The sequence below is a fragment of the Physcomitrium patens genome, chromosome 17 (assembly GCF_059467195.1).
Source record: "Physcomitrium patens ecotype Gransden chromosome 17, ASM5946719v1, whole genome shotgun sequence".
NCBI lineage: Eukaryota > Viridiplantae > Streptophyta > Bryopsida > Funariales > Funariaceae > Physcomitrium > Physcomitrium patens.
Window position 1 is genome coordinate 7,695,510 of NC_143426.1, and position 26,230 is coordinate 7,721,739.

General features: G+C 33.5%; 3 protein-coding genes across 4 annotated transcripts; 1 reads left to right on the top strand and 2 right to left on the bottom strand.

Moving 5' to 3' along the window:
• Positions 1–9,962: 9,962 nt before the first annotated feature.
• LOC141046408 (uncharacterized) lies at positions 9,963–10,824 on the top strand. The gene is made up of 2 exons (XM_073540165.1): positions 9,963–10,132; positions 10,292–10,824. The coding sequence occupies exons 1-2, from the start codon at positions 9,963–9,965 to the stop codon at positions 10,461–10,463; spliced, it is 342 nt and encodes a 113-aa protein (XP_073396266.1). The 3' UTR covers positions 10,464–10,824.
• Positions 10,825–12,473: 1,649 nt separating this feature from the next.
• On the bottom strand, positions 12,474–21,419 carry LOC112294503 (ABC transporter C family member 14). 2 transcript variants are annotated; one of them, XM_090243679.1, is made up of 13 exons: positions 20,609–21,419; positions 19,393–20,381; positions 18,377–18,655; positions 17,892–18,167; positions 17,267–17,587; positions 16,276–17,127; positions 15,865–16,029; positions 15,125–15,419; positions 14,651–14,865; positions 14,149–14,454; positions 13,936–13,999; positions 13,305–13,544; positions 12,474–13,053 (listed from the first exon to the last, which is right to left on the bottom strand). In XM_090243679.1, the coding sequence occupies exons 2-13, from the start codon at positions 20,242–20,244 to the stop codon at positions 12,923–12,925; spliced, it is 3,996 nt and encodes a 1,331-aa protein (XP_090099805.1). In that variant the 5' UTR covers positions 20,245–20,381; positions 20,609–21,419; the 3' UTR covers positions 12,474–12,922. The 2 variants fall into 2 exon arrangements, with proteins under 2 accessions (XP_090099805.1, XP_024400772.1); XM_024545004.3 differs by having other exon boundaries at positions 19,393–21,399.
• A 3,224-nt stretch (positions 21,420–24,643) lies between these two features.
• On the bottom strand, positions 24,644–25,804 carry LOC112294505 (17.8 kDa class I heat shock protein). Its single transcript, XM_024545006.3, has one exon. It carries the CDS (start codon positions 25,440–25,442, stop codon positions 24,972–24,974), a length of 471 nt encoding a protein of 156 aa, XP_024400774.1. The 5' UTR covers positions 25,443–25,804; the 3' UTR covers positions 24,644–24,971.
• Positions 25,805–26,230: the final 426 nt, after the last annotated feature.

Below are 26,230 nucleotides of genomic sequence, written 5' to 3' on the forward strand. Positions count from 1 at the left end.
AGCAAAGAAAGTTGAAGCTTTTCATCAATAAAATCCATCAAAACTAAGATGAAGAATAGCAAATCTTTGCTTTAAAAGAAACAAGATCAAAAAAAGATAACATTCTACCTTCTATCTTTTTTTCTACTTTGTGTATATTTATGATGTTAAAGAGATGGAAAACCAACAACTAGTAGATTCAATTCAAGAGCTTTCATTTACAGACTTACCAGATGAGACATTGCGATTGTTACAACCTTCTAAATAACAAAATTAAGATGAAGATCCTCAAGAACGACTTGTCTTTCCTTAAATAGATGGCAAGATATAACGTATTTGATATCATGACCTTAGAAGAGACTCCTACTATTTGGTGATTTTATTAGAAGTAGGAACAATTCTTGATGGTGTTTCAAATGTTTTATTTGAAGGAAGTTATGAAGGCCTCAACAATGACCAAATAATAGTACGAATAGATGAAAAAATAGAATGTGTTTGGTATCACGACCTTAAAAGAGACTCGTGATATTTAGTAATTTTATTAAAGATAGGAACAACTCCTCATAATATTACAAATATTTTGTTTGAAGGAAGTTATGAAGGCCTCAACAATGATCAAATAACAAGGCAATCTTCTTGCCTTAGTATGAGAGACTATCGATGGCTGAGAGGACCTATCAACCATCTTCAAAGAAAACAAAGTTCAGAATATATGAAAAATATAATTTGTCGCATCAACACATGATGATCGCTCCTCATGGATCTTGTTTCTAGAAGAAAAGATAATATCATGGATATGCATATGTATTCTAATAAATATCTTTATAATTAAGTAGAAGTAGATAAAAAAAGATAAAAATAAATTAATTTCATAATATCTTCTAGAGAAGCTTCTTAAAAGCTTCATAGATGCTACTTTGACTTTATATATATCTGTAGTTGATTGGTAGGTTAGAAACTTTGTCAACAAATTAATCACATGTTGATAGCTTACAAAACAAGCTAACTATGTGGCGCACATATAAAAAACTTTTCTTACAAGTTAAGATATGTGTCTTGTAAAGTCAATACGTTTTTGAGGTCCAATTGGACATTGCTACATAGCTCCTAATTAAGAATATATATAGAGGCAAAAATAAAGCCTTCTTCATTCTTATCAATGCCTTTCTAGTCTTTAGTCTTCTTTCAAGACTTTCTAGTATTCTTGTTTTTGGTAAAAGCCTTTTTAGTTCAATATTATATCATCTTAGAATGACTTATTAGTTCCTTTCAATGATACTAGAATGTATTGAGGATTTTTTTTCTTCAAGATTCATATCCTTAATAATTAATTCTATTATTTCATAATTTATTCATTAGATTTTTATCAAATAAAAAATAAAAAATAAAAAATAAAAAAATATTTTTAAATATGTTATTTTTTATTTTTTAATAATATAAAAAAATTAAATTCTAAGTTAATATGAGTAAGTCATGATGATTTAAAAATAAAAAGTATATAATAAAAAAATAGTGAATATATTTTATTTCAAGATTAAATACTTAAGTAATGAAAGATTCAAACTTCATTAAGACTCACGAGTAATATACAAAGGTGCCTTAAAGAGGCCACAAATCCTTAGACTTATCTTTCTATCTACATCTAAAGTCCTACAATTCATTTAGAACTTATATACCTCCCTTCTAGCAACAATTATATTAGCTGCTAGTCTTTCTATTTTATATAAATAAAACTATTTTTATATTATTTATTTAACTATGGTATTTAAAACAAATCCAATTAAATTTAAAATATTTTAGTGCCTTCAAATCTTGTTTTATTTCTTTGTAATAGCTTCTTAAGATGGTAAAAAATAGTTTTAGCAAAGTCTTGAAAAATTACTCTAAATATTTTTTAAATTTTCTATATAAATTATAAATAAATTCTAAAACTTTATATAATATTTTTTTAATATAAATTAAAAACTTATTATTTCTATCTTACTGATATTTTATAGTAAAAAAATCAATATAAATCAATTAAATTTTTTATTTTTTATATAAACATTTAAAAATACATGAACTTTTTTTCAGGTTTTTTCTATCTATTAATTAAAATTTATATTTTTTTAAGTGATATATATTAATAGAATAATAATATAGATATTAGTATCAATAATTAAATATCAATTTTTAAAATTAAATAAAAATACTAAATCAAATAAGATAATTCTTTTTAAGACTTACTAAGATTCTATTTTAATAAAAAAAAATTTAAAAAGACTCTTATAACTTATTATATATATATTTATAAATTAAAATAATTATTTAAATAATTAAAAAATATTTCTAATATAAATATTTTTATATCAAATTAACTTAAGAATATATTTTTAATAATTCTACTAATTAAGATTAAATGGTGGTATTCATAGACATTGGATTAATAGTATTGCTATCATTTTGAAGTAACTTTTATCTAAATTTTATAAAATATTTCATAAATATTTTTTAGTAATCAAAAAAAATTAATAAATAATCAAAGGTCAAATTATTAATTGGAATATAATAGAAATCAATAATAAAAATTATTTATTTTATTAATTTTATTTTAAAATAACTCTAAAATATTTTTAAAAACCTTCTACATAATTTTCATTTTTTTCTTAGTTGTATTCAAGAAAAATATTTTTATTAAAATATAAGATTTTAGATTGAATATCTATTCAAAATATTTTAATTTCTACAAAATAAGGTAGAAAAAATTATTTATTTTCTTCCACATTCATATATATCAAAAGAAATTTAAATACCAAATTAAAAAAATAATTTTAATCTAATTAAAATAATTTAATCTAATTATTTGAATTTAAAAAAAACACTATTCTATTGGAATATATATTTTTAAAAGATTAAAAACTAAGAATAGAAGAAATACCAAATAGAGCTATAAAATAGTCACATAATATGTGCATTATTTTTTCTTCTTTAGTAACAGGAATCATGGACCTTTTAAAGAGATTTTTGACACAATAAAGATTTTTTAAGTACAAAATTGTAGCTTGATAGGATTCTATATGAATTTTAATTAAAAAAAATTAATTATGCCACCATAAAAAATAAATAAATAAATAAATAAATAAAATAAAAATCTATAGAGTGTGAGAGAAAGTAAGAAGATTGAGCCAAAAAAACCTACATATATGTGTCTTAAATTTATTTTATTTTTTTGTATTTTAGATGTAGTATTTTATTTATGATTTGGAATAAGTGAATAAATTGGATTTGATGTCAATATGTTATATTTAGTAGGTTTTGCATTCATCATTATGAACCTAAGAAATTATTAGATATCTATTTTATTTAGTTGAAGAATCACTAATATCTATTTGGATAAGACAACATTGATAGCTTCTTTTGGATTAATGATGCCTATGCCTTTTTATTTACAAGCTTTATGATAAAAAAGCCATGCTAATTTGGAAGTAGTATGTTATTAAAAAAATAATAAAAAATAATTTAATTATTTGAATAGCCTTTACAAAATATATTCATATAGCTAAAAATAAATATAATAAGAAAAAAAAATATTTATAATGATGGCTTTACTTGCCACATTAACTTTGGTAGACAACAAATGGTCTAAGTTTTTGCTCTTCTATTAATCAAAAATTAATTAACATCTTAGTTATTTCAAAAAATATTATGGAAAGTTCTAAAGAATTTATTAATATGTATATTTTATTTCCATGCTTAATCAAATTTATTGATCTATGAAAGTCTATTAAAAAAATTAAGTTGCCAAAAGATAGAAAATTTGAAAAAAATATGTTTAAATTAGAAATTAATTTAAACTTCTTGATGCTGTTTATTAAATAAAGATTTTTTTCTTCAATTTTTAATTATAGATTCAATAGCATATTGGCCAGTAACTAATTAATTGAGATTCTATATCTTGTAAATAGTATTATTTGATAATCTATTGTATAAAAATATTAAGAATTTTTCTAATCAAAATGAAAAGATAAGGTGCCAAAGGACAACCTAATTTCAATCCTTTTTTATATAGAAATATTGTTTAATAATTTTAATTATATAAATTATTATCTTTACCTTTTGGAGACTAATTTTGATCATATGAATGAATAAATGTTTAAAATGAAATCTTTTCTAAGAATTTGAACATGAAATTCTAAAAGACTATATTATAAGCTTTACAAAAATAGGTTTTTAAAAGAAAAAGAAATTATTTTGAAGTTTTGGCCCAATTTATTCTCTCTTGTGCAACTACCATATTATCTTTGATAAACCATAGGAAGGAGAATGTTCTTTGACTAGGATAAATAACTTGCATGAAAATTGATTGGATATGTCTTTAAATAATTTTAGAATAAATTTTATGGAAAGTATTTAGTAATATGAATGCTTCTAATTGTCCAACCTTATATTTTTTAAAAAAGATAATATGTCTTTTGGCAATCCTATGTGGAAATGGGCCTTTAGCTAAAATATTGTTAATTATGGAGATAAAATTATTACCAATGATGTACACAAAGGTTTAAAAAAAATCAATAGTTATCCTATTTAAACTAAGTGCTTTGTCCTTAGCTATTTCCTTCATAACTTCTTCAATTTTCTATCTATTAAATGATTTATATAAATTCTTATTCATTTTTCTATGACCTTTTATAAAATATTATTAAGAAAGAAATCATGGCTTTTCTAAATTCTTTGGATCCTTGAAGTATTATGTAAAGATTAGAATAAAGATAAAAATAAAAATTCTTCAAATCTTAGAGGTTTCTTTATACCTTAAGAATTTTTGAGTTCTATGATAGTGGGTTTATAATAAGGATTGTTTTAAAGAAGAAAGTGAGATTCTTGTAATTGACCTTATAATTCAATGTATTGTTTTGATTGCAAGAATGCTTCTACTTTACAAAAGAACTTATGGAAACATATAAAAATATGCATACAATGAATAAATATATATGTATATATATATATATATATATATATATATTAATAGTGAAAGAAAATCTCATTAATTCATTGAAGATCTCAAGGATCATTAAAAAATTAAATATTTACTTTTAGATTAGATGATTTAGGTGTAGATTTTTAGGAATCAAAAAATCAAAATCAAAATAAATTGAAAGAAGATTAAATAATACATTTCTTCTTATATAATAGTCTTGAATTTGGTTTTTCTTTTGAAAAATGGGAGCTTAAATAAAATTTATCTAGCCTTGCAAAGATTCTTATTTTATCTTTTTTATTATTCTAAGAATAATTTAATGAACCATCTTATTTGATGGTATCTAATAAGTGAAGGCAATAATAAAAATAATTCTAAGAATTTTCTTTACCTTTGATCTACAACAAACTGTGATTTGTTAGTTATTCTTTTAGTTAACTTACAATCTCTTTTCAAGGTGAATAGAATAGTTAAAGGTAAGTTGTTAGCTAAGCCCTAAAATATGACATCTTACTTGTTTTTTAATCAAAGCATAGATGTTTATAATCTCAATTAATTTTCTAAATATTCCAATAAATATGATCCATAACATTCTATTATGCGTGAAAGCATTTATATTATTAATTAAATATTTAATTTTTACAAAGATTAATTTATAAATACCTCTAATTTGTATAAAATGAAGATCATTCATGGAGCTTGAAGTTGCCTCTAAAATTTCAAAACTTACATTGTGAGATAAAGAATTGTTTAATTTTTGGACCCTTGATTTACATAACTTGTAATCTTGAATAAGAATAATATTATTTTTTTTTAAATCTAGATATTTTTAGAAGAATTCTTATATTATCTTTTATATGCATCACCCTCAATCATGATTGAAGGATTGAAAAATTTGGATCATAAATCATATCTTGATTACTATCAATACATATAATAGAAGTTGATTCTTGAAGATATATCAATCTAGGCTTCATTGTTATATTATGAGATAATTAGCTTGAAAATACACTAGGCATATGCTTGTAGAAAGATTTGATCTAATCTTGAAGTTAGATTTGCAAATCAAAAATGATGCATAAGATGATTAGAAATATTGTTATGTTAATCTTAAGCAATTTAAATAAGCTTCTACATATATTAAGTACATGTTATCAACTTCAAAAAAAATTATAAATATCTTATCACACTCTAATCAGTTAAAAATAATCGTTAAAAAATCTTTAATAACTCTAATTAAATCTTAAAGAAATCCTAATTAATCAAAAAAATCTTTAAAAAATCATAAAAAAATCTACAAAAAAAGCTATAAAAGAAACTTAAAGAAATACTAGTAAAATCATTTCTAATTCTAAAATAATCTTAAATAAATTCTAAGTAAATTTTAAGTAAATTTTAATTAAAATCTAATCAAATACTAAGTAAATTTTTAAAAATTCTAATACAATTCTAAATAAACTCTAAAAGATCTTGATTAAATCTTGAATAATTTCTAATCAAATTCTAAATAAATATTGATAAAATCCTTAAAATATTTTAAGAAAATTTTAATCAAAGTATAATTGATTCTTAATTAAAAATCTCTATAATATTTATTATAATTTTTAATTTTCATTCAATTTTTTTTTTACTTTAAGCATACTTAAAAAAAATAAGTATGCAAAATATGAAGAGATATAAATCAATAGATTGAAAAAACAAATCTCTTATTTTAATTAAGTATTTGATTGTTCTCCTTTTCCAACCTTAATGTTAATATCTTAACATCAATATCTCCTTTTTGTACCATTTACTTGTTCTAAATATTTTTAAAAATTTTAAAAACAATATCAAATTTCAGCTTCAAAAATAATCATTTCAATCTAATCAATAGATTGCTTGAAATTACAAAATTCCTCAATGAGCCTCAAAATCCAATTTCTAAGAACTTAATCCATTTAAATTTTATTAAATATTTAATCTAACCATTTAATTAAGCTTAATTATGCAAAACAAATTTAAGAAAAAAAATTATATAAACTTTAAAATCTTCAATTATAGATTTGCTACAAAATTCACATAATTTATCAAAATATGATTTCTTTTTAATACCTTAAAAAATAGATAAAACCAAAAAACTTCTAACTTTTTAAGGCTCTTACAAAGATATTATCCATTCAAATTCCTTAAAATTAATGTTTAATGAAATTTTATCAAGTTTTTTCTCCAATGATACTTTCTAATCAATAAAAAAAATCTCTAACTTTACAAAAGGTGTATAGTTTTGTGCCTTAGAATTTAGGTTCAACCCTAGTTCAAAATTGGTCCTTTATAGATATCAATCTAAGATTTTTTTAGATAATTTTTTACTAAAACCATTCTTTACTTTTAACTAAATTTTCTTATAATATTATTTTTTCTAACCTATTGATTCTTTTGTCTTGTTTAAAGTCCTATCAAGTAAGTAGAAGTCTTTTTTATAAAAAGATAATATTAATATTGAAAAAAAAATTAATATCTTCTTAACTTTTATATATATTTTTTAAAGTAATTTTCCAATATATTTTTAATTAATATATTTTATAATATTATCTTTTTATTTTTTATTTCATCCTATAGTATTGTTATAACACAACACTGCAAAATTGCTATCCATTGAACTTGGATGGTATGTATGTCCAAGCTTACAAAGATGCAATTTTTTGGCTTAGTCTACCAACAATGCACATCCTCCAAGGTGTGGATGTAGGTCAATGCTTTAACCTATTTTTCAATAGTGTGGTTTTTTCTCTTTACAATGCAAGATAAATTCTATTAAATATTTTTTTAACTTTGATTGTGGCAACTTCTAGCCATGTAGATTGTGGTTTGGTAACAAAATAAAAGAAGAGGATAAGAAGCACTACAATATATTAGGCTAATAAAATTCAATAAATCTATATTTTTCTTAGTAACTATAAAGCCTTCAAAGTTGGAAGTTTTGATAGTGCTCTAAAATATGAAACTTCAATCTCAACCACATTTAGAATTGAAGTCTTTAGATCCTTGCCATCCCATAATTCTTCTATATGTCAAGTCATCTCTTATAACAATTAGATTAGATTTTTTTTTTAGCATAGATTTTCTAAATATGAATATAGAATCTCTATAGATAGATTATTATTATTGTAATTAAGTTCTATTATTAATATATTTATATTTATTTAATATGATATTATTAGTAACCCTTTATTTGATCTTTTGTTGCTTATAATTTCTTTAATATCATACATCATACTAATCAATTCTTTTATAGCAAATACTTTGTATTTTATATCATTTCTTTTGAATATGAAATTCTTATCTTTGTGATTTTATCCCTCATGGTCTTGGAATATTGGCCTTTTGAACTTTTGCTAAATGCCATAGAACTATAATGCATCAATTCTTAGTCTATAGTATTTGTTGAGTGTATCTTATATAAGTATCAATTTGCTACTAATAGGCTAAACCAGGGCATGACTTATTACAATTCTATTGATATTTTGACTAGCTATGGAGTCTAATGTGATTGTGATCATATTAGATGTCTATGCATCATCATTTCTTATGTAATCAAAACTAAATAAATTATCAAGATGAATGGTAGTTCTTATTTACATCATGGTTATTTTGAATGTTGTTAGATTTGATATTCTATATTTTTGAAAGACATTACTTCTTATAGCTTCATATATGTAATGACATGCTTTCTTTTTGGTCTTTTTTTTTCTTATTTCTACATGAAAAAAATATATATAACTTTGTTAAAAATAGTATTGATTTGCATATTTTTATGTATTATATAAGATACTTGATTATACTTTGGATATAGGTATCAAGATTTGGAATTATCTTTCTATTTTTTTTTTTTGTTATATTAATGTCTTCTAATTTAGATATTGTTAAATTTTGTCTTTTTTTACTCTTAGATAGTATTGCACATTTTTTTAATATAATTATCAATAGCCAAGAAAAATTGGCATCTAGTAAATATAAATTTTAACTTGTTTATAGCCAAATTTTAAACCAACTATGAAAACCTTTCTAAATTCAATTATAATTTGCTTTGTTATGTATAAAAATTTGTATAAGAATGTCTAAATAGTGATTCAATTTGGGAGCTTAAGAGAAGTCAGTAAATTATTAATCATTTTAAAAGAATTTAAAAATATTAATTATTTCTTATTTTATTTTAAAACCAATAAAATATTAAATTATTCTTATTTATAATTATTATTGATACCTAAACTTATGAATCTATAAAACATAGAAGAATAAATCATTATAATCATATGAACCAAATTATTTGCAAAATTATATATAAGACTAATAAAATCATTATTTTCCATTTCAAAAATCTATAAGGTTTCTTGAATTTATAAATTCACAATCTAACAACTTAATGCATATTTTAATAACTAATTTTTTTTTATAGCTTAAGATAACAACTCAAATGTAATTTACATTTCTCACACAAGAAAAAACCTACTCACATGCAAACATGCTATTACAATCTCATGTTACCATTACAGTAAAATGTTTCTATAACCACAAAAGAAGCAAAGAAACAAGATTTAACATGGTGGGTACTCTTCTCAGGAACGTTCAGAGCCATTTTCCGTCAGTAAAATCAGACTCCTTTTATCTGTTCTAACTTTTAACACAGTTGAGAATTCTTCAACCCTATTTACTACATACAAGTTCATACTCCTTGTAAAGCTGTGCTTCATACATATACACAGAAAACTTCGTGATTGTAATGTCCTGGCAAGGCAAAGCCTGTGAGGCTGCCAAGAGTGAAGCCTGGGCAGGCATTACACCATTCTTATCATTCTCACTGCCACACAGAGCATTTGAGCAAAATCGTGGAGTACAGCAACACAGAGGACTGTAAGGACCCAGTCCGGACAGGGGCAGGTAGGCGTTTCTGTGAAGTTCATGAAGACTACCACCTGGCATCATGGAGGAAGATCGGCAAATCGAAACGTAGATGTTGTCCACATATCACCACATTCCAACCGCCTCAATGAGCCCCCAGTTTGTTCACAAACAACAGATTCATGAGCTGAATCGTTATCGCTATTCCTCATACAGTTGCAGATTGTTTTCTGAGCATCTTCGTTCTGGTTTCAGCACCATGCTCACAACTAACGAGGCAAAAGCCCTTTCGAAGCTTTCAGTTGGTTGCATCCCCAGGTGTCATGTACTTATGTTGCAGTAGATGGCGTTGAAGAAGATCGGAACTGGGGACATGCCGTAATCTACTGCTTATGATTGAAGCTTCGAAACAGGCTTCGAAAAGGAATGACATTGTTCAAGTCTATTAACCCAGTTGTTTTTTTTACGTCTTTTCAGGCTTTGCAGTGTGAAGACGCGTGGTCTGAATCAAAGAATGCTGTTGGGACCGAAGAGAATGCATATGAAGGTCGGACCAGCCATTGCACTCGAACCCAATGAAACCAATAAAGTTAAGAATGCCCTGGTTAGGAAAGAGCATTTAGCGACAGGAATTTTCAGCAAAAGGTGAAAGGCTCTGATAGAACTCGTCAGTATCAGATCGGAACACCTTCAACAGACTTCTCCGCACAGATTCGCCCTTATCAGATATTGCCTCTGATGAAATGGAAAACAGACACACCTATAATTGAGGTTGGCAATATGTACGAACCATGGCTCTAATTTGCAGAGGTTAAATTAATACAAAATGAACATATCCTACAACAAAACTCTATTTCACCATGAATATTGAAAGATGCTGGAGTAAAGAAAATATTCTTGGAAACAGGAACGTAGAATAGAATCGATCTTATCGCTGGAGAAAAAGTAATCCACCATTAGTACCTGTCTATAATTGCCAAAGAGTTTATAGATAAGTCTTAATCCTTGGAAGTTCGGCTAATAATCCACAAGGAACTTGATCTCGTACCTTGATTATGTAAGACATGGATACGATTTTCTAGGCGAGGCGCTAGTAGGAAAGATGGTCCCTAAAAGAAATCGTCATGTGTTCAACTGACGAACTATATCCTGAGATGCTTTGTGAGTTTCAACCGTTTGGGAAATTCCTTTCCACGAAAGCATCACACGTATTCGGATATATCCAGGTTGAGAATGCAAAGTGATTCGTGCAACATGAAGGCGTCGAACACAGTGAAGTTCTATCCTCTTATTGGAAGACTTCACAGACACCAGTGTGAGTATAAAAAAGCATCAGATTTTGTATTAGTCGGTTCACTCATATAAAACTTTCTGCACTTCTATGCTATAAAAAAGCATCAGATTTTGTATTAGTAAGAATTTCTTAAGTGCTTAATCTGGCGGTGAAAAAACACGATTCAGACACAACGTCACTGTTCTCGAAGACCTTCAAACTAAAGACCTTCGCGTATATAAAGCTCAAGAACATGCTCTTTGGAGCGAAGAAGTGACACAAGCAAAAGTAGGAAAATGCTAACCCTCCATGACTTCCAAGACTCTAGGGTCAGAAACACGTATTTACAGCATTGAAGATTCGCAAACTAGTCGATAGTCGATATAACGTTTGTAATCTGCAAGTGGTATTGAATACTCAAATTCAATGAATCAAGGTTATGACTTGAATTAGAGTTTTCCGTCGCACTTCGAGGTCAATACTGGTCAAGACTGGTCGAAAATTAACAAAGCTAATACGAGTCCACTGTTTCAATCGGGGTGTTCACCTCGAAGCTTAGAAACGTACTGGAACCGAATGTAGTTTCCACTAATTTTTCAAGTTTCCAGTTAGATGCCCTTTCTGTGATATGTTTACGAATACCTGCAATTGATGGTAATCAAGGTATAGTCAAAACGTAAGATTTTTGCATTCTGTAATACAACCATGGCTAGAATTACAACTGATACACGTGTATAGCTAAGTAGGAAGCAGAAATGTGGAAGATCTAGAACCTGATGCTCCATCTCTGTTGCGAAATGCTTTCTCTTAGTTTCCAGCAATTGCAAATTTTCACATACAAGTTCCATTAAACCATTTCAAAAACAAGTCGAGATGTGCGTTTGCAAACGTCATATCCAATTCTGTGCACTTCAAAAGCTTTTGCGGAGATCGATGGCAAACATAATCTGACTGAAGTTGGGCCCCTGCTGTCAAGTTACTCAAAAACGTTATTACAAAGATGGCTACAATTCATGGGTTTAAAGGCCGCAACACCAAAAAAAACTGCATAAGACACAAGATCGAGGATAGCCAAAAACATTAAACTGTTACACTTAGTTTTTCATCATGCACCATTATATTTTTATTGTGTTGTACTGATTTCGTCGCTGGATTCATCATCATCAATCTGGTGACTTTGTCTGTAAATGCATGCAAATAGTTGTTGTAAACATGGGTTGATGCAAAATCATTCAAAAGGTTGATCTATAGAGCCTCCAAAAGTCAATTTTTACAACCTGTTTACAAAAACAGACTTTTTTCACAACAATAATACACTATCACCACTCAATCCACCGTTCAAACAGTTGTTCTAAGTTCTTATTTCTCGAGGGTTCTGCATGAATATATTTTCAAAATTAACTTCATTAAATTTTTAAGACCGTTTTCATCATAATTTGAATCCAAATCTAGTTTTTCTTCTATACAAACAATAACTGAATGGTGTAGTAGTGAGTAGAAGAGCCATCCATTCATTTTTTCGATAATCTTGTGTAATTGAAGATATAGATATTGGAAGGACCTGCTTCCTTCTCAAAGGGCACATCTCTGCTTGAATATGATACTCAAAGGAACTGACAGAGGAACAACGAGACTTGTACCTACTTTTGCTTCATATTTCGCACAAACCTGATTGAGCTGCCATACTAGTTGAATCTTGAAAGATGGAGCTCTCAAATAAAAATGAGCATGCTCTTGGAAGCTCACGCTTTGTGTGATCTTGGATCAATTCTGATCCCACCGCTTGACCAGCTTTAAGATACCTCGTCGAGTATCAAGAGTGTCACTTCCAAGTTTTAAGCTTCAAGTGATCTAAGATCAATTGTGCTGTTGGAGCGAGCTTGATATTCGTGCACTAATGAAGCAAATAAAGACTCTGGCTGCCGCTCCATTAGTTTGGATGGTTTGTCATACTCCTTAACAATACCTGCGCTCATAAATTTATATAATTGCTCGTAAAGGTAAAAGATGATCTAGTAATCGTGAAGCGAGAGCAAAACAATAGTTCATTGGGACCTTGACGATGTTGGTTAGCCGAGATAAGGCAACCTAAGATGACTTCTTTTGTATGTCCCCAACACCTATTCTAATTGTAGCTCTGAATACCAATTGCTTTCGGTACTTTTCGCCTTTCAAAAAATAAATCTGAATAATAAATCAGAGCAGAATGCACCATACCTTTCTCAAGGACAACAACCTTGTCACAATCCATGACACTTGGGATGCGGTGGGCAATGCTGATGACGGTGCATGAGTCAAATTCTTCACGGACTGTTTGTTGAATAAGGGCATCAGTACGAGTGTCTACAGATGCAGTTGCCTCATCTAGAACGAGAACACGACTCCTCTTCAGAAGAGCTCGCCCCAAACAAAAGAGTTGTCGCTGACCCACGCTCCAGTTCTCACCATTCTCCAGTACTTAAATGAAAAAGAACAAAAAAGTCAAATGAGAACCACGTGGAATAGTCCATGTCGTAATTAGCTTGAAATTGTGAATAAACAGTTTTTTTTAATTATGTAAACCATTGAAAACTTGGATTATAAGTAGTACACGACCGCGAGACTTAGAGCTAGCTTAACACTGAGCTTCCATAAATCCAAAACACTGACATTTAAACATTACCAGGTTACGTTTATCCTGTAAAGAATAGTGAGATTCTTACCAAAAGGAATTCGTACAGTTACAATCTAGCGTCCAAAAACTACCGATTTTTACCATGACCAATTTAACCCAAAATGAACTTCCCTAGAATGGAGCATATATTCTACGATGTATTCTATAGACGACATTATTTCGAACTAGAAGTACCTGGAGATTCAAGCTTAAGATCTAAATTTTCAATGATGTCTGCGAGCTGGCACTTCCGAAGGGCCTGCACGATGCTTGTCATGAAAGGATGTTAATCATGTAGCGCGTGCAGAGAATGCAATAACCATATCCAAGTCCGGCAGTGGAAAACATAATTGATCAAAAACTGGAGAAAAATATTCAACAAATAAAACATGCTTCGAGAAACTTCACCTCCCAAATTTCGAGATCTGAGTATTGGCCTTTTGGATCAAGGTTAGTTCGAATAGTTCCGTCGAAGAGGGTCGGGTCCTGGGGAATAATAGATAGCCGAGTTCGTAAGTCATTTAATCCAATTTCACTGATATCCACTCCGTCAATCAAGATTCGCCCACCAGATGCCTCCACCAATCGAAAGAGTGCAAGGACCAATGTACTCTTTCCACTTCCAGTCCGGCCAACCACTCCAACCTTGGTGCCGCCTTCGATGATCAGAGTTATGCCTTTCAAAACGAGCGGGGTGTTGGGCCGATATCTCAGCTGCAATACCGTACATCATTTAACTATATTCGTTAGGCAAGATGGAGATAATGCTGAATCTTATCAGCACCTTCACAAGTCTTTCTATTGAATTATGACTACTTGACAATACTATGACAGTTGCAAAACACGTGGAACTCTCAAGAATCCGCATTTAAGAAACCACTCGTACAAGATGTTGCTTCTAAACACAAACCTTTAGATTTTCTAAGGATATGGTGCCTTTGTTGGGCCAATTCTTAGCCGGCCTCTTGTGCTCAACGATCTCAGGGGCTTCACAAGGGAGACTCAGATAATGGGAGATGCGCTCCATGGCAACCATTTTATTCTCCAATAAACATGCTAGCCATACTCCGATGAATAAAGTTGTGTTCAGCTGAAGACCATATGATAAGGACAGCCCCACCAACTCTGCACGCAAAAACAATTGTTGTTGGTATGATATTTACGACTAAGAACAGGACAGACAATACCAATCCAGGAGCCATTCGGACAGACAAAACATCCAATGGAAGTCATGAAGGTTCCAATCAACACATCTTCACTAGCATGACTTCAAAACCAACTTTCACACAAAATGATAGTGAAATAGAAAGAGGATTACAAGTAACCAGCACCCTCACTTTCCTTAAGTCAACAATTTTGCATACTTCAAATGCGGCAGATTTACCTGGTTGGACGTAGTTGGGAGACAAGGTTACAAGGAGTAAGGCGGAACTGCAAAGGACCACTGCCCCTATCATCTCAAGACGGAAACCTATCCACTCATTGGCGCCAGCATTATGAAAGTCCATGCGCAGGTTAGAGTTAACCCTGTCAACGTTCGTCTCCACAAACCGTGCTTCTTGTCCGAAGCATCGGATAGTCACAAAACCTGATATAGTCTCCGAAAAATGATGAATCACGGGAGCCTTTGTCACTGCATCCAATCGGGTTAACTCTCGTGATGACGCAATAAAGTAGGCCTGCGCAACATAGGGTAAAGAACGCGCATCAGTGCCTAGTCGTAAAATCTATTTGTTTGCTCAACATGACAGGCACTCAATCTCATTTTGTTTTTTAAACGGTGTGATGGACCTATATTTAACGCCTAACTGTAACTAACTTGGGCTCCTGATTACTGATGCTGCATTTGGTCTTCACTCCTGGAGCAGCATTTAAGAGGGGAAAACACTATGTAAAGAACAAACATCAAACATAAATTGAACCTTTTACTTGATTCCAAAGAATCAGGGTATGATAAAGTTTCACATCACTTAAGAAAGTTGCTCAGGCAATAGCACTCTCTGATGTGCTGGTCCTACGTGCTATAAGAAACGCCCTTTGAACACGATAAAGTTTTTTTCAGAGGGAATGAAGTTACATGAAGATACTAGTTCAAAGAATCTGTATCTAAATGATTCCTCTCACCTGGTACCGGTAGTACAAAACGGCCAAAGGGGCGATGAGAACGAGTATAAGCGGAGTGACTTGAATGACAACCACAAGTATTCCAGCTCCAGCAAAGCACACTGCCAGAGCAGCGCCAAAGAATAGGGGTAGCATCACATCCATAGTTGCCTGATCCGTTGATGCCTGTGCTCAAATCACCTTTTAGCCAGGTAAGATGAAAGCAAAAAGAGTTGCAGAATGCATAAAGGTGGATACAAACTAATCGTTGCGTTCATACGAGCAAATATTCAATCTCGAAAAAGCGACCTTCGAACAGCCGAAACCATGCAGGCTGTTATACAATTGCTGTTGAGATTCACGTGGAGAGTAGTATTTCATGCTGATTACAATTCTAGCATGCATGTAGAAGGGAAAGTGAGGAATACGTACGCGACTGAGGATCCTTCCCGTAGGTGTAGTGTCAAAGAAAGCCATAGGAGCACGAAACACACCCCGAAGCATTCTAAGGTAGAAATCTTGCGAAGTTGTAAGGCTCATATATGCAACAAGGATCGCGCGAACTAGAGTGCATAAGGCGCATGCAAGAGCAAGTATCGCATAAATCGATATGAACCTGTTTGGATTAAACTGCTTCGTGCTAGTTCCCGTTTCGTACGCTACCCAGTAATCCCCAGCTAACAGAAGACCTTGCCAAATACATTGAATGAAAAGAAGCGCTACCGCGATGGCACCCCCCCAGGCAGCCGTGAGATAAAGTCGATAAACTCCCAGGCTCACTCGACCACTGGACCTTTCCTCCTCCTCAATCAGTTTCGAAGTTGTTTCGAGGGCGAATTTCATACCGTCATTTGTGCTGACAGATCTTGAAAAAGACGTAGGTTCCAACCAATCCTGCCGGTCGGAGAAGCTTCGTCTACTTTTGCTTAAAATGTCCTTTTCCAAGGTCGTCGGCGACTCTGGTCCAGCAGATCCCGTTTTCCCAGAGACTGATTTAGATAAGGTCCTTGACGGTGATTTCAAGAATTGATTGTCCGGCATGGGGATCTTGTCTCCGTCAGGATGAGCACCTTCATTGCTTGTCGACACCGCGTCAAGTGACTTATTGTGGGCTTCAACCAATGACTCAAAATCCAAACCTGTGGATAGAAGCTCTTGAAACTGGCCTGATTGCACTATACTTCCCTCACGCATCACCAGAATAGTATTCGCGGCATGAAGGAACTCAATCTGGTGAGTGACGAGGATGACAGTCTTTCCAACTAATCCCTCCAGTATACATTTCTGTGCAGATCACAATCAGCATTAGATTTGCTATTGTTAGCACAATCAAATACACAATCTCAATCTCAATCAACATGGATTAACAAATGTGAATAAGTAATTTTCAAATTACAATCAGGTGTGAAAATTGAAACTTTACCCGGAAAATGTGGGAACCTGTATGAGCGTCAACTGCGCTAAATATATCATCAAGGAGATACACATCACATTCTTGATAAAGCGCTCGCGCAAGTTGAATTCTCTGCTTCTGTCCACCACTCATATTAATGCCTCTCTCCCCAATCTCCGTCTGGTCACCAAATTCCATCTGGGCTAAGTCTTGCTCAAGTGCGCACTTATGGAGTATGTCCATGTACTTAGAACGGTCCATTGGACGGCCAAATAGGATGTTACTCTCTATGGTTCCATTCTGAATCCATGCTGACTGAGCAACATAAGCCGTGGTCCCCCTTACCTCAACCTGTATTTTCCGACATTTCGTATTAGCCATTCGTCTATGTCCAACTCAAAAGCAGAATGATTCGTGGAACAAAAGAACTGAAATTGATGCACACCCACGTTTTCTCTTACTACCTAAAGAAAATCGTCACCATGCTCAAGTTGGCGTGGTAAGCTTCAAGCACCTAACTACATTAAGAAATGAATTCCGTACTTCACATAGCAATGTAATTGACAGCTGATAAGGTATTTCCCTGCTTTCAAATGTCGTAACGCAATGGTCAATACAAAACCATAATAAGGACGTTAGGCAAGTAAACAATCACCTCTCCAGAGAGCTTCGGCATTTCTCCAAGCAAGGAGGCAAGGAGCGATGACTTTCCGGAGCCCACTTTGCCGACAACAGTTACAAGAGCTCCCCGAGGAATCTCCAGATTAATATTTGTCAAGGTTACCTCCTCCGCCTCTGGAACCCACGTGAAGGAGGCTTGGTTCGCCTTAACTGCAGGAGCTGTAGCGCTAAAAGGCAGCTTCACAATTGCCCCCTTTTCAAGCTCAGTACTCCACAGATATTTATCCAACCGCTCCAGTGATACAATTGCCTGCGATTCCTCATTGCAGTAAAGAGACTCAGATTACTGATGAGTATGTCAACATACGTGCCTCTAGAACACAACTACTCTCTACAGGAGTGATCTATAGTTCTGCTAGATTCCTAAGGTACTTCGTGCCGTGAGCATAGGATTAACGTTTTCAGATGAAAAAAAAACCCTTATTACATCCCACACTCTAATGTAAGGTGAGAACGTGCCTGTGAGATTGCGACAAGGGTGTTAGGAAAGAGCCGCAATGGCTCCTGTGTGATGCGAATTGTAGCAATAATGGTGAATGCCGAACCGGGAGCAATGCCATTTCCGAGGAAGGTACAAGCAGCGAAAACTGCTACGGTCGCGGCTAATGGGGTAAACCATACAATGAAGATGGCCAATACAGTAGTATACATGTATCGACATAGCCACATGTATTCCTTTTGTCTTGCATTTTCTACATTCTTGAGAAATTGTCCCTCCCAACCTTGTAGCTTTATGACCTGAAAACAGACATACAGACCCCGTTACTTTAAGGTTTCACAAAAAGTTGTCCAAACAGAACAAGTCTTTTTTCCTTCAGAAAAGCAAAACAAATGAACATATCATTGATGTCCATAGAAAGTCGGTGTATGTAGATCGCTTCGGTAGCTGCCCCCAGCATGCTTATCTCTAAACACAAAATGGCCATTATTACACCCTAAAACGCCTTCACAAGCAAAAACATATGAACCTTTCATGATCTCTTCTTACCTCTTCTAGTTTGCGAAATTCAGAGAGAAGTGGGTGACACAGTTATCAGGCACAATTCAGTTTTCCCATTCAACTAACAGGTAGCTCATTCTGTATGAACAAGCTATTCTGTGCTCAATGCTAAAAACCCCGAACATTGACAAAGCAGTCACACTCAGTTACTTGTTTTAAATCTGCTTGTTAAAAAATTCTGGAGAAGAAAACTTCATTCAAGATTGCAGCAAACCAACAGAATAGATCGGACCTTCTTCAGAGGAGAATGTTTTAGCACTTGCATTGAAAGAAGAGATGCATAAAGGAGTTAGGTGAACATGAAATTAATATAAAAATTTCAGAACAATTGAATATGAGTTCGAGCAATAACTGTCAATTGACAAAAACAAAGAGAACGAGTGGTGGTAAGCTCCAGTGATTCTGTAAGGTCCCGAGTGAAATGTAGGCAAGGATAAGTTGGTAGGAACAACAAAAAAACAAGTTGATTTCTAACCTTCATATTGCTGAGGGCCTCGTTGAAAACCTTCATTCGCGAATCACGACCCTTCATAATTCCTGTTTGGAAATACTTCTGAAACCGGGCAATAAAAACATTCGAAAACGCCGTGAGTGCCATAACTGACAGTCCAGCAATTGTCGGTACTCCAACTAGTTTCCACAGGATCACCGTTGCAATAACGAGTTGGGCTGGCACAAACCACATGTTATGAAATTGGAGGCAAACGTCAGAGAGTTGCTGTGCATCTACACTCATGTAGTTCACAATTTGGCCAACCCCATGACTTTGTCTCGCACCGCTCGAAAGCCGCAGTCCTTTCCTGTAAATCATACTGATCAAGGATGATCTAACTTGCATTCCCAATTTATTGCATGTAAATTGGTACATGTGGGTGGAGAGAACTTCCGTCGACTTGGCCAAGATCAACAAAAGAACGAGGACGTAACCTTCATATGGGAATCGCTGAACGCCGGCAGTATAGTCTACGAAACTTTGAAGTAATAAGGGACCGACGTAGGTGACCGAAAGTTTCAGTAAAAGCAAAACACCACTTACGATTAAGGGCCACCAAAACGTCGTAAATAACGTTCGTCTAGTAGAATTGGGGACTTCCTCTTTAGGCCAATTCGAGACGAACAACTCATAAAGCCTTGTGGCTTTGTGTCGTTCTGCAAGAGTAGGTACATCGTCAATCTCCAGCCTCCGACTTGCGCCTTCTCTAAGCAAGGGATTCAGCCATGAGAACGTAACTCTGGTCCATATATTGGCTGTTGCATAACCGGTGACCACAACACTGGGATCCTCCTTCCCAATTAGAGGCTTCTCGAGATCGTTGTATCTCTCCATAATTAATCTCTGCTTCAATTCGAAGCTAGTTTGGTGCAGTGTCAATTGGTCCACCGGATTTGCTACAACGCCGAGCTCATATTCAAGCTCGGCTTACTCAGAGAACAGAGGCTTGCAGATATACAGTTTTCCCAGACCTGTGATTGTTCAGTTTCAGGGAGAATCAAGAGGACGACAAACGCATAGCTCCCACGAGCAATTTATGTTGTTGTGCGCATCAAAATATACCCAGTGATTCTTCAAGTTCGGTAAATGTAGAAAGCAATAATGATCAAGACGTGGTTTGTCTTTCAATTCACAAATATATCAGCAAAGTCCTACCCTCTCAACGGTTACTTTCAGGCAGTCTTCGATTCTGGAGTACCTGCTCAAGACACTCGCACGCGTCGAATCCTTATCCAAACTGAGAGCAAAATCTTCCTACTGGCCAGAAACTGCCTCAAAACCTCGATGGTGGCAGCTCAAGAAACTATTCACAATCCAAGAAACTGTAAACAATTCACGACGCCCTGATAGAGGAAGAGCAACTACTGCAATTCCCCTCGGGAAAAGCACACAACAGAAACCGTCAAGCCATCTCGGCCAAGGTTCCAAAACTCAGCTCAGAGCAACCAAGAATCCTCACTAAAACCTCCACCCCCTTGTCCTCACACACACCCGTCGTCTTCAGGCCCCTAATCAACAACCATAACCCTCCGACGCGCATAATCTCGTTACGAGTACAATCCCTGCCTTCTCTCGCAAGCAACAAACCAAGAGCACCGCCACCACCTCACCACTCTTCGGTGAAACCAAAACCACCGCACGCGACCAACACTACCATCGCCGTTAATAACAACCACCAAGAATCACGCACCGCTTCATCACGCACGCGCTCTCTCTCTCTCTCTCTCTCTCTCGCTCGCTTTGGTTTCAAGAGGAGAAGCTGCCAAAGCACCAATATCGATTTCTCGGCGTTGAGACGCGGAACCTATTTGTTCTCTCACTTTCCCGAGGCGTCCCCGTCGCCCGTCACATCCGAAGGCTAGATACAGACGCACCCATCAGCGTCATCGTCCGAGGTGAGCAACAGAAAAGGGAACCAGAGTGGACGAGAGACCACGTTGATTCTGCCAGGGCCAAGCAATTTGGCTGGAGGATCAACGAACAACGCCCCCTCCCCGCACGCACCAAAACAATAACAACATCCCACTCGATTTTGTCAGATTTTCATTTGGCTTTTTGAATTTGTTTTCGTTCATTCGTTCGATTTTTTTTGTTGTTGTCCTTTTCCTCCTCGCGCTGTCTCCTCAACAGTAGCTTTGCATGTGTTTCTCCAATCACGAGGGCAGGGCAGCAGCACTGGAGATCAAAATCAGGGGGCGTCAGCAATGCCGCTTCTCTGCTGCCTACCTCTCATCACTCCGCCATACCGTCATTCATTCACCATTTACCTCCGCAGCTTCGCATGCCGCATCTCGTCGTCACTTCGTTACACGCCGCGATGATCTCCGCATGCGCAAGCAAGCAAGCAAACGAACATCGTCCTCTCATCACCATACGAAACACCACAAAATCTCCGTGAATCGTATTTTTTTCGATTACAAAATCCACGCGCTCGATTCTGCAGTTTCGAGGGCTCGGCGACGAATCACACTATTTTCTCCGCGACACAAAAAAAGGAAAATTTCACTATAATACATATGTATATCGTATAATTCATTTTGGGGGAGAGGAGGATGAATGCTTCGGGAATGAATTTTTAATGTCAACGAACAGAATTCTCAGTATTTTCATTTATTAAAGCCTAACATTCAATGTGGGGAAGTACAGTTTAAATAGGGTGGGCAGAGAACTAGTGTTTGCAACAGTGTTCTCACAGCTGAGCCATTATTTCGTAACTGATTGTTCATTAATGTTCAGCTCTATTCATGATGATGGATTGTGGTCAGTGGCACCTTGGTTTCATGAGTGTTTTATTTTAATGTTGAGTGTGACTTTCTAATGCGTTTGTACGAGACACTTTATACTGCACTTTTTCACTTTGCATGTAATGCAGGTGTTTCTATTCTAATGGGAGGAGGTGAGAGGCAGGAACTTTTTATATTCTTTAATGGGTTGAAATAGACAAGCCGCTGAAACAAAATCCCATAGAGTTCAGCCAATCGAAGATTTAAATGTTGTGGTCCTTCATCTTCTACTCTTTTATAATCATAGAATTTCTTTATATATATATATATATATATACGTTGCTTCTTTAATTATTTCGAATCATCAAGAATATATTTTTTAAATTACTACAGAACTTCTTCAGAAACAATATATTGGTATCTCTTCAATTGCTTGTTTTTAATTCAAATTGAGGTTTTGAAAATCAATACTTTAATTTATTCTTATTTTTAAAAAGAAATTCAATCTTTTCGTTGTATCAAATACGTTTATTTATCACATCATGAAAGCCTTTTTTTTATATTATACTCAAAACAAAAAATAGTTTAGATTTTTTATTTTGTATTTTTTTTCTTATATACATGTAGTATCATCATGTATCAATTTTATACACAAAATCTCTGCAAAAATCTGTGAAAAACTCTTTTGTAAATGTATGAAAGGTATAGCAAATGTTAAAATCATAAAACTATTTTTCTACTAATTGTTTCATCACTATATTTATTTCCTCCTTTTGATTGCCAGTCTCTGCATATATGTATTTATAAACTTAAGAAAATTTATACATATTTAACACTAGTAGCTTCTATGCTTTATAAACAAAAGGCAATAAAAACTAATAGTTTCATTGCTTTCAATACGCGTCTAATTTTATCAATAGTTTTTGAAATAAGATACCATCTTCTTTTAAAAGTAGTTTGTACAAGTGCAGGATTTTTATTTATTTATTTATTTTAAAATTAAACTTCATTGTCACATTTCAACAATTGTATACGGAACTTGACGATATGCACACTTAAAGACATGTACATTTGAAGGCTGTGCATATCCAGAAGCTTTTTTCAAAAGTTCAACTTCATTATTGAATTTCAATAAACATATAAGAAATTTGAAGATTTGTACATTTGAATATTCTTAGAGCACAACCTGACCTATTTGCACTAAGTATTTTACAGTTAGAAGAAATTAAAAAATATACAAAAAGTTTTTGTGATCCTTGTGCATTGTGACCATATGTTGAGCATTCTTGGGATTACGACAACATTCTTGTAAAACCCAAATAGCAGTAATTTTCAAAAGTTCACTTCCATAAATTTCGAAGTCAATACTTGCCACTGAATATCTTTGAAAGAAAAACAAAGAAAAAAGAAGAGAAATTTTATCTTCCATCAATACCGTGTTGAAGAAGCATTGCATTGAATAAATATATTTGTAGATTATTCACCAAATAATATATTCTGCTGAACTGCCTCAATTGTTTGACAATTACAACTAAGTACTCGAATTACATAAAAGCAGCTCAAATATAACTTTACAACACCTTTACCTCATATCAAAATTGAAATGATATGTTTGTAATTTGCAATTTGTATTTTGTAATCCTCAATTCAAAATGTCTTATATATATATATATATATATATATGAAAATGGTAAAGACATTATTTCTAATCTGATTTTTCAATTTTGCACAACTGAATGTCAATGTTATCAACCAAACTAATCTTCATAAAATAGTTGCCAGTCAACTTTGAAAACACTTGCTTATAGAGTATTCAGTAACTGATACCAACAAGCTTGTTGGTGATGATAAGCTTTAAATCCATTATTATTTGGGTTGATTAACAACCAGGTTGACAAAACAAAAGCAAAAAAAATCTAGAAAATAAGTTAGTTTCAGCACATAATATTATGTTTCCTTAATATTAAACGTGATTTATGCTTATCTTCAAACTCTACTATTTAGTATGTTTTTCAATTCAAGGTTTGTTTATCTAAAGCCTTTTTTGTCTATAAAAACTTGCAATATAAAGCTTATAATACTTCTCTTACATATTGCAATTTATGAACAAATTAATGAAATCCAGAAAGTCCTATTCAAATCCAACTACACAAGAAATAATTTGGAGAAGCTACTCCACAAAAAACTGCCCAAGTTTGTCAAGATGCTCAGAAAACATGTGTAAATGGAAAAAAAATTGTCTACAAATACAGTAACCAGATGCAATCATGGACTTTTTTGATGCTATCTGTCTCATAGAGTGGTGACTCTGGAGCCGTTTCACTACCGTCCAGTGTGATTCTTAGACCAACATGCATTACCTTTGAAAATTCTAGTAACACAGTACATACATACATATATAATCAGGGAAGGTAGGTGTCTTTCAGGAATTACTAGAGATTTCATGCACAATGAACTCAATTGATTAATTATATTAAACAGTGGACTGCTTAAAACCAAGTCACACATCCTTTGCGTGCAAGAGTCAAAACCAGACACAGCGCTGACATTAACAAAAACTGACATTGCTTTGCATGCAAGGCAAAGGCACACATGGCGCTCAAAGTTTGGCATCACATTAAAAGAACGAAAAATGTCTTCATTGAGGATTTGGAGGAATATTTTTTCTTTTCAGTCTCGGTGTTTTCAGCCATTATTCTTTTTTCTTTTTTTTCTGCCACATGCTCCACGCTATCGAGTGTAAAGTTGAGTGGTCTGCCCTCAGAGATGTCCACGTCTTCAAAGAGAACCTGTATAGGACAATGGTACAATCCTAAAGGCTGCACTTTTACAGGACATTTAAAGAATTTCAATCTGGCGAACTTGAGGTTTTGGCTTCTTCAGTTTAGGGACCGTGACGACGAGCACACCGTCTAGTACGTGGGCTTTCACCTCGTCAGCGATGGTGTTTTCAGGAAGTCGAAACCGCCGTAAAAAACTGCCGTGTGCTCGCTCAACACGATGCCATGTGTCACCATGATGCACATCTTCTTTCTTCCTCTGTCCAGCTATTTCCAAGGTCTTTCCATCCACCAATTGAACCTTCACATCGTCTTTAGTTAGTCCAGGAAGATCAGCTTTAAAAATGTGCGACTCAGGAGTCTCCCGCCAATCTACTTGCGTGTTCGCGACAGCATGAGTGTCTCGTGCATACTGCCGAGACGGTGTGTTCTCTGACACCGAGAAGGCTTCGAAAGGATCCTTAATCACACCAGATGTCAAGGAATCGAAAATGTCATGTCCTCCACGTCCAAAGAGCGACAGAGCCATCTTTTCTTAAATGTCAAAATGCTACTCACAAACAAACCGACCGCGACGTCAAGCCCCTCACACACTCAATCGAAATCCAACCACGTCAATACTTCCACGCAAACTCTCCGACAAAAAACGTGACAGAAAGCTCAATTATCGTAAAGTCTCTCAAATACCACTTCCTCACGGACCAGAATAGCACTGTTGAGGGAATACAACAACCTGTCTGATCAACTGATCAATGCTGCGAGAGAACTAACTGGTTATAAGAAATAGAGATAGAAACGTCTGGAATTCCCGAGAAAATTTGGAGCTCTACAGAATCGTTCACAGCAACTGCATAAACGGTGTTCCGAAGGAGCTTGCTGGGAGACTCCGGAAGTTTCCAGCATGCTTCAAGAAGTTCTTGACAGCTGAAGCCTTCTCAACACCACAGACCGACGAATGAAATATTGATTGGAGGAACCATCCATCATGTTGAGGGACAGAGAGGCACAGCCGTCAGTGTGAAAGCAGCTGAGCTGAATGTGAAAGTTGTCCATTAAGGATTGGATCTTCAATTGAATGCAGGTGTGTATATTAAAACCATCGGTAAGTGAAACTTAATGTAATTAATTTGATTCATCATTGTTTCAATCTAAAATTTATGATGCATCTATAATACTTCTGTTTAAAACATAATTAATCACATACTAGGATGTTAAATGTATTTATGACTATATTCTCATAAATAATATATATATATATATATATATATATATATATATCATTTATGAAATCTAAGCCTTAATTCATTTTTTTAACAC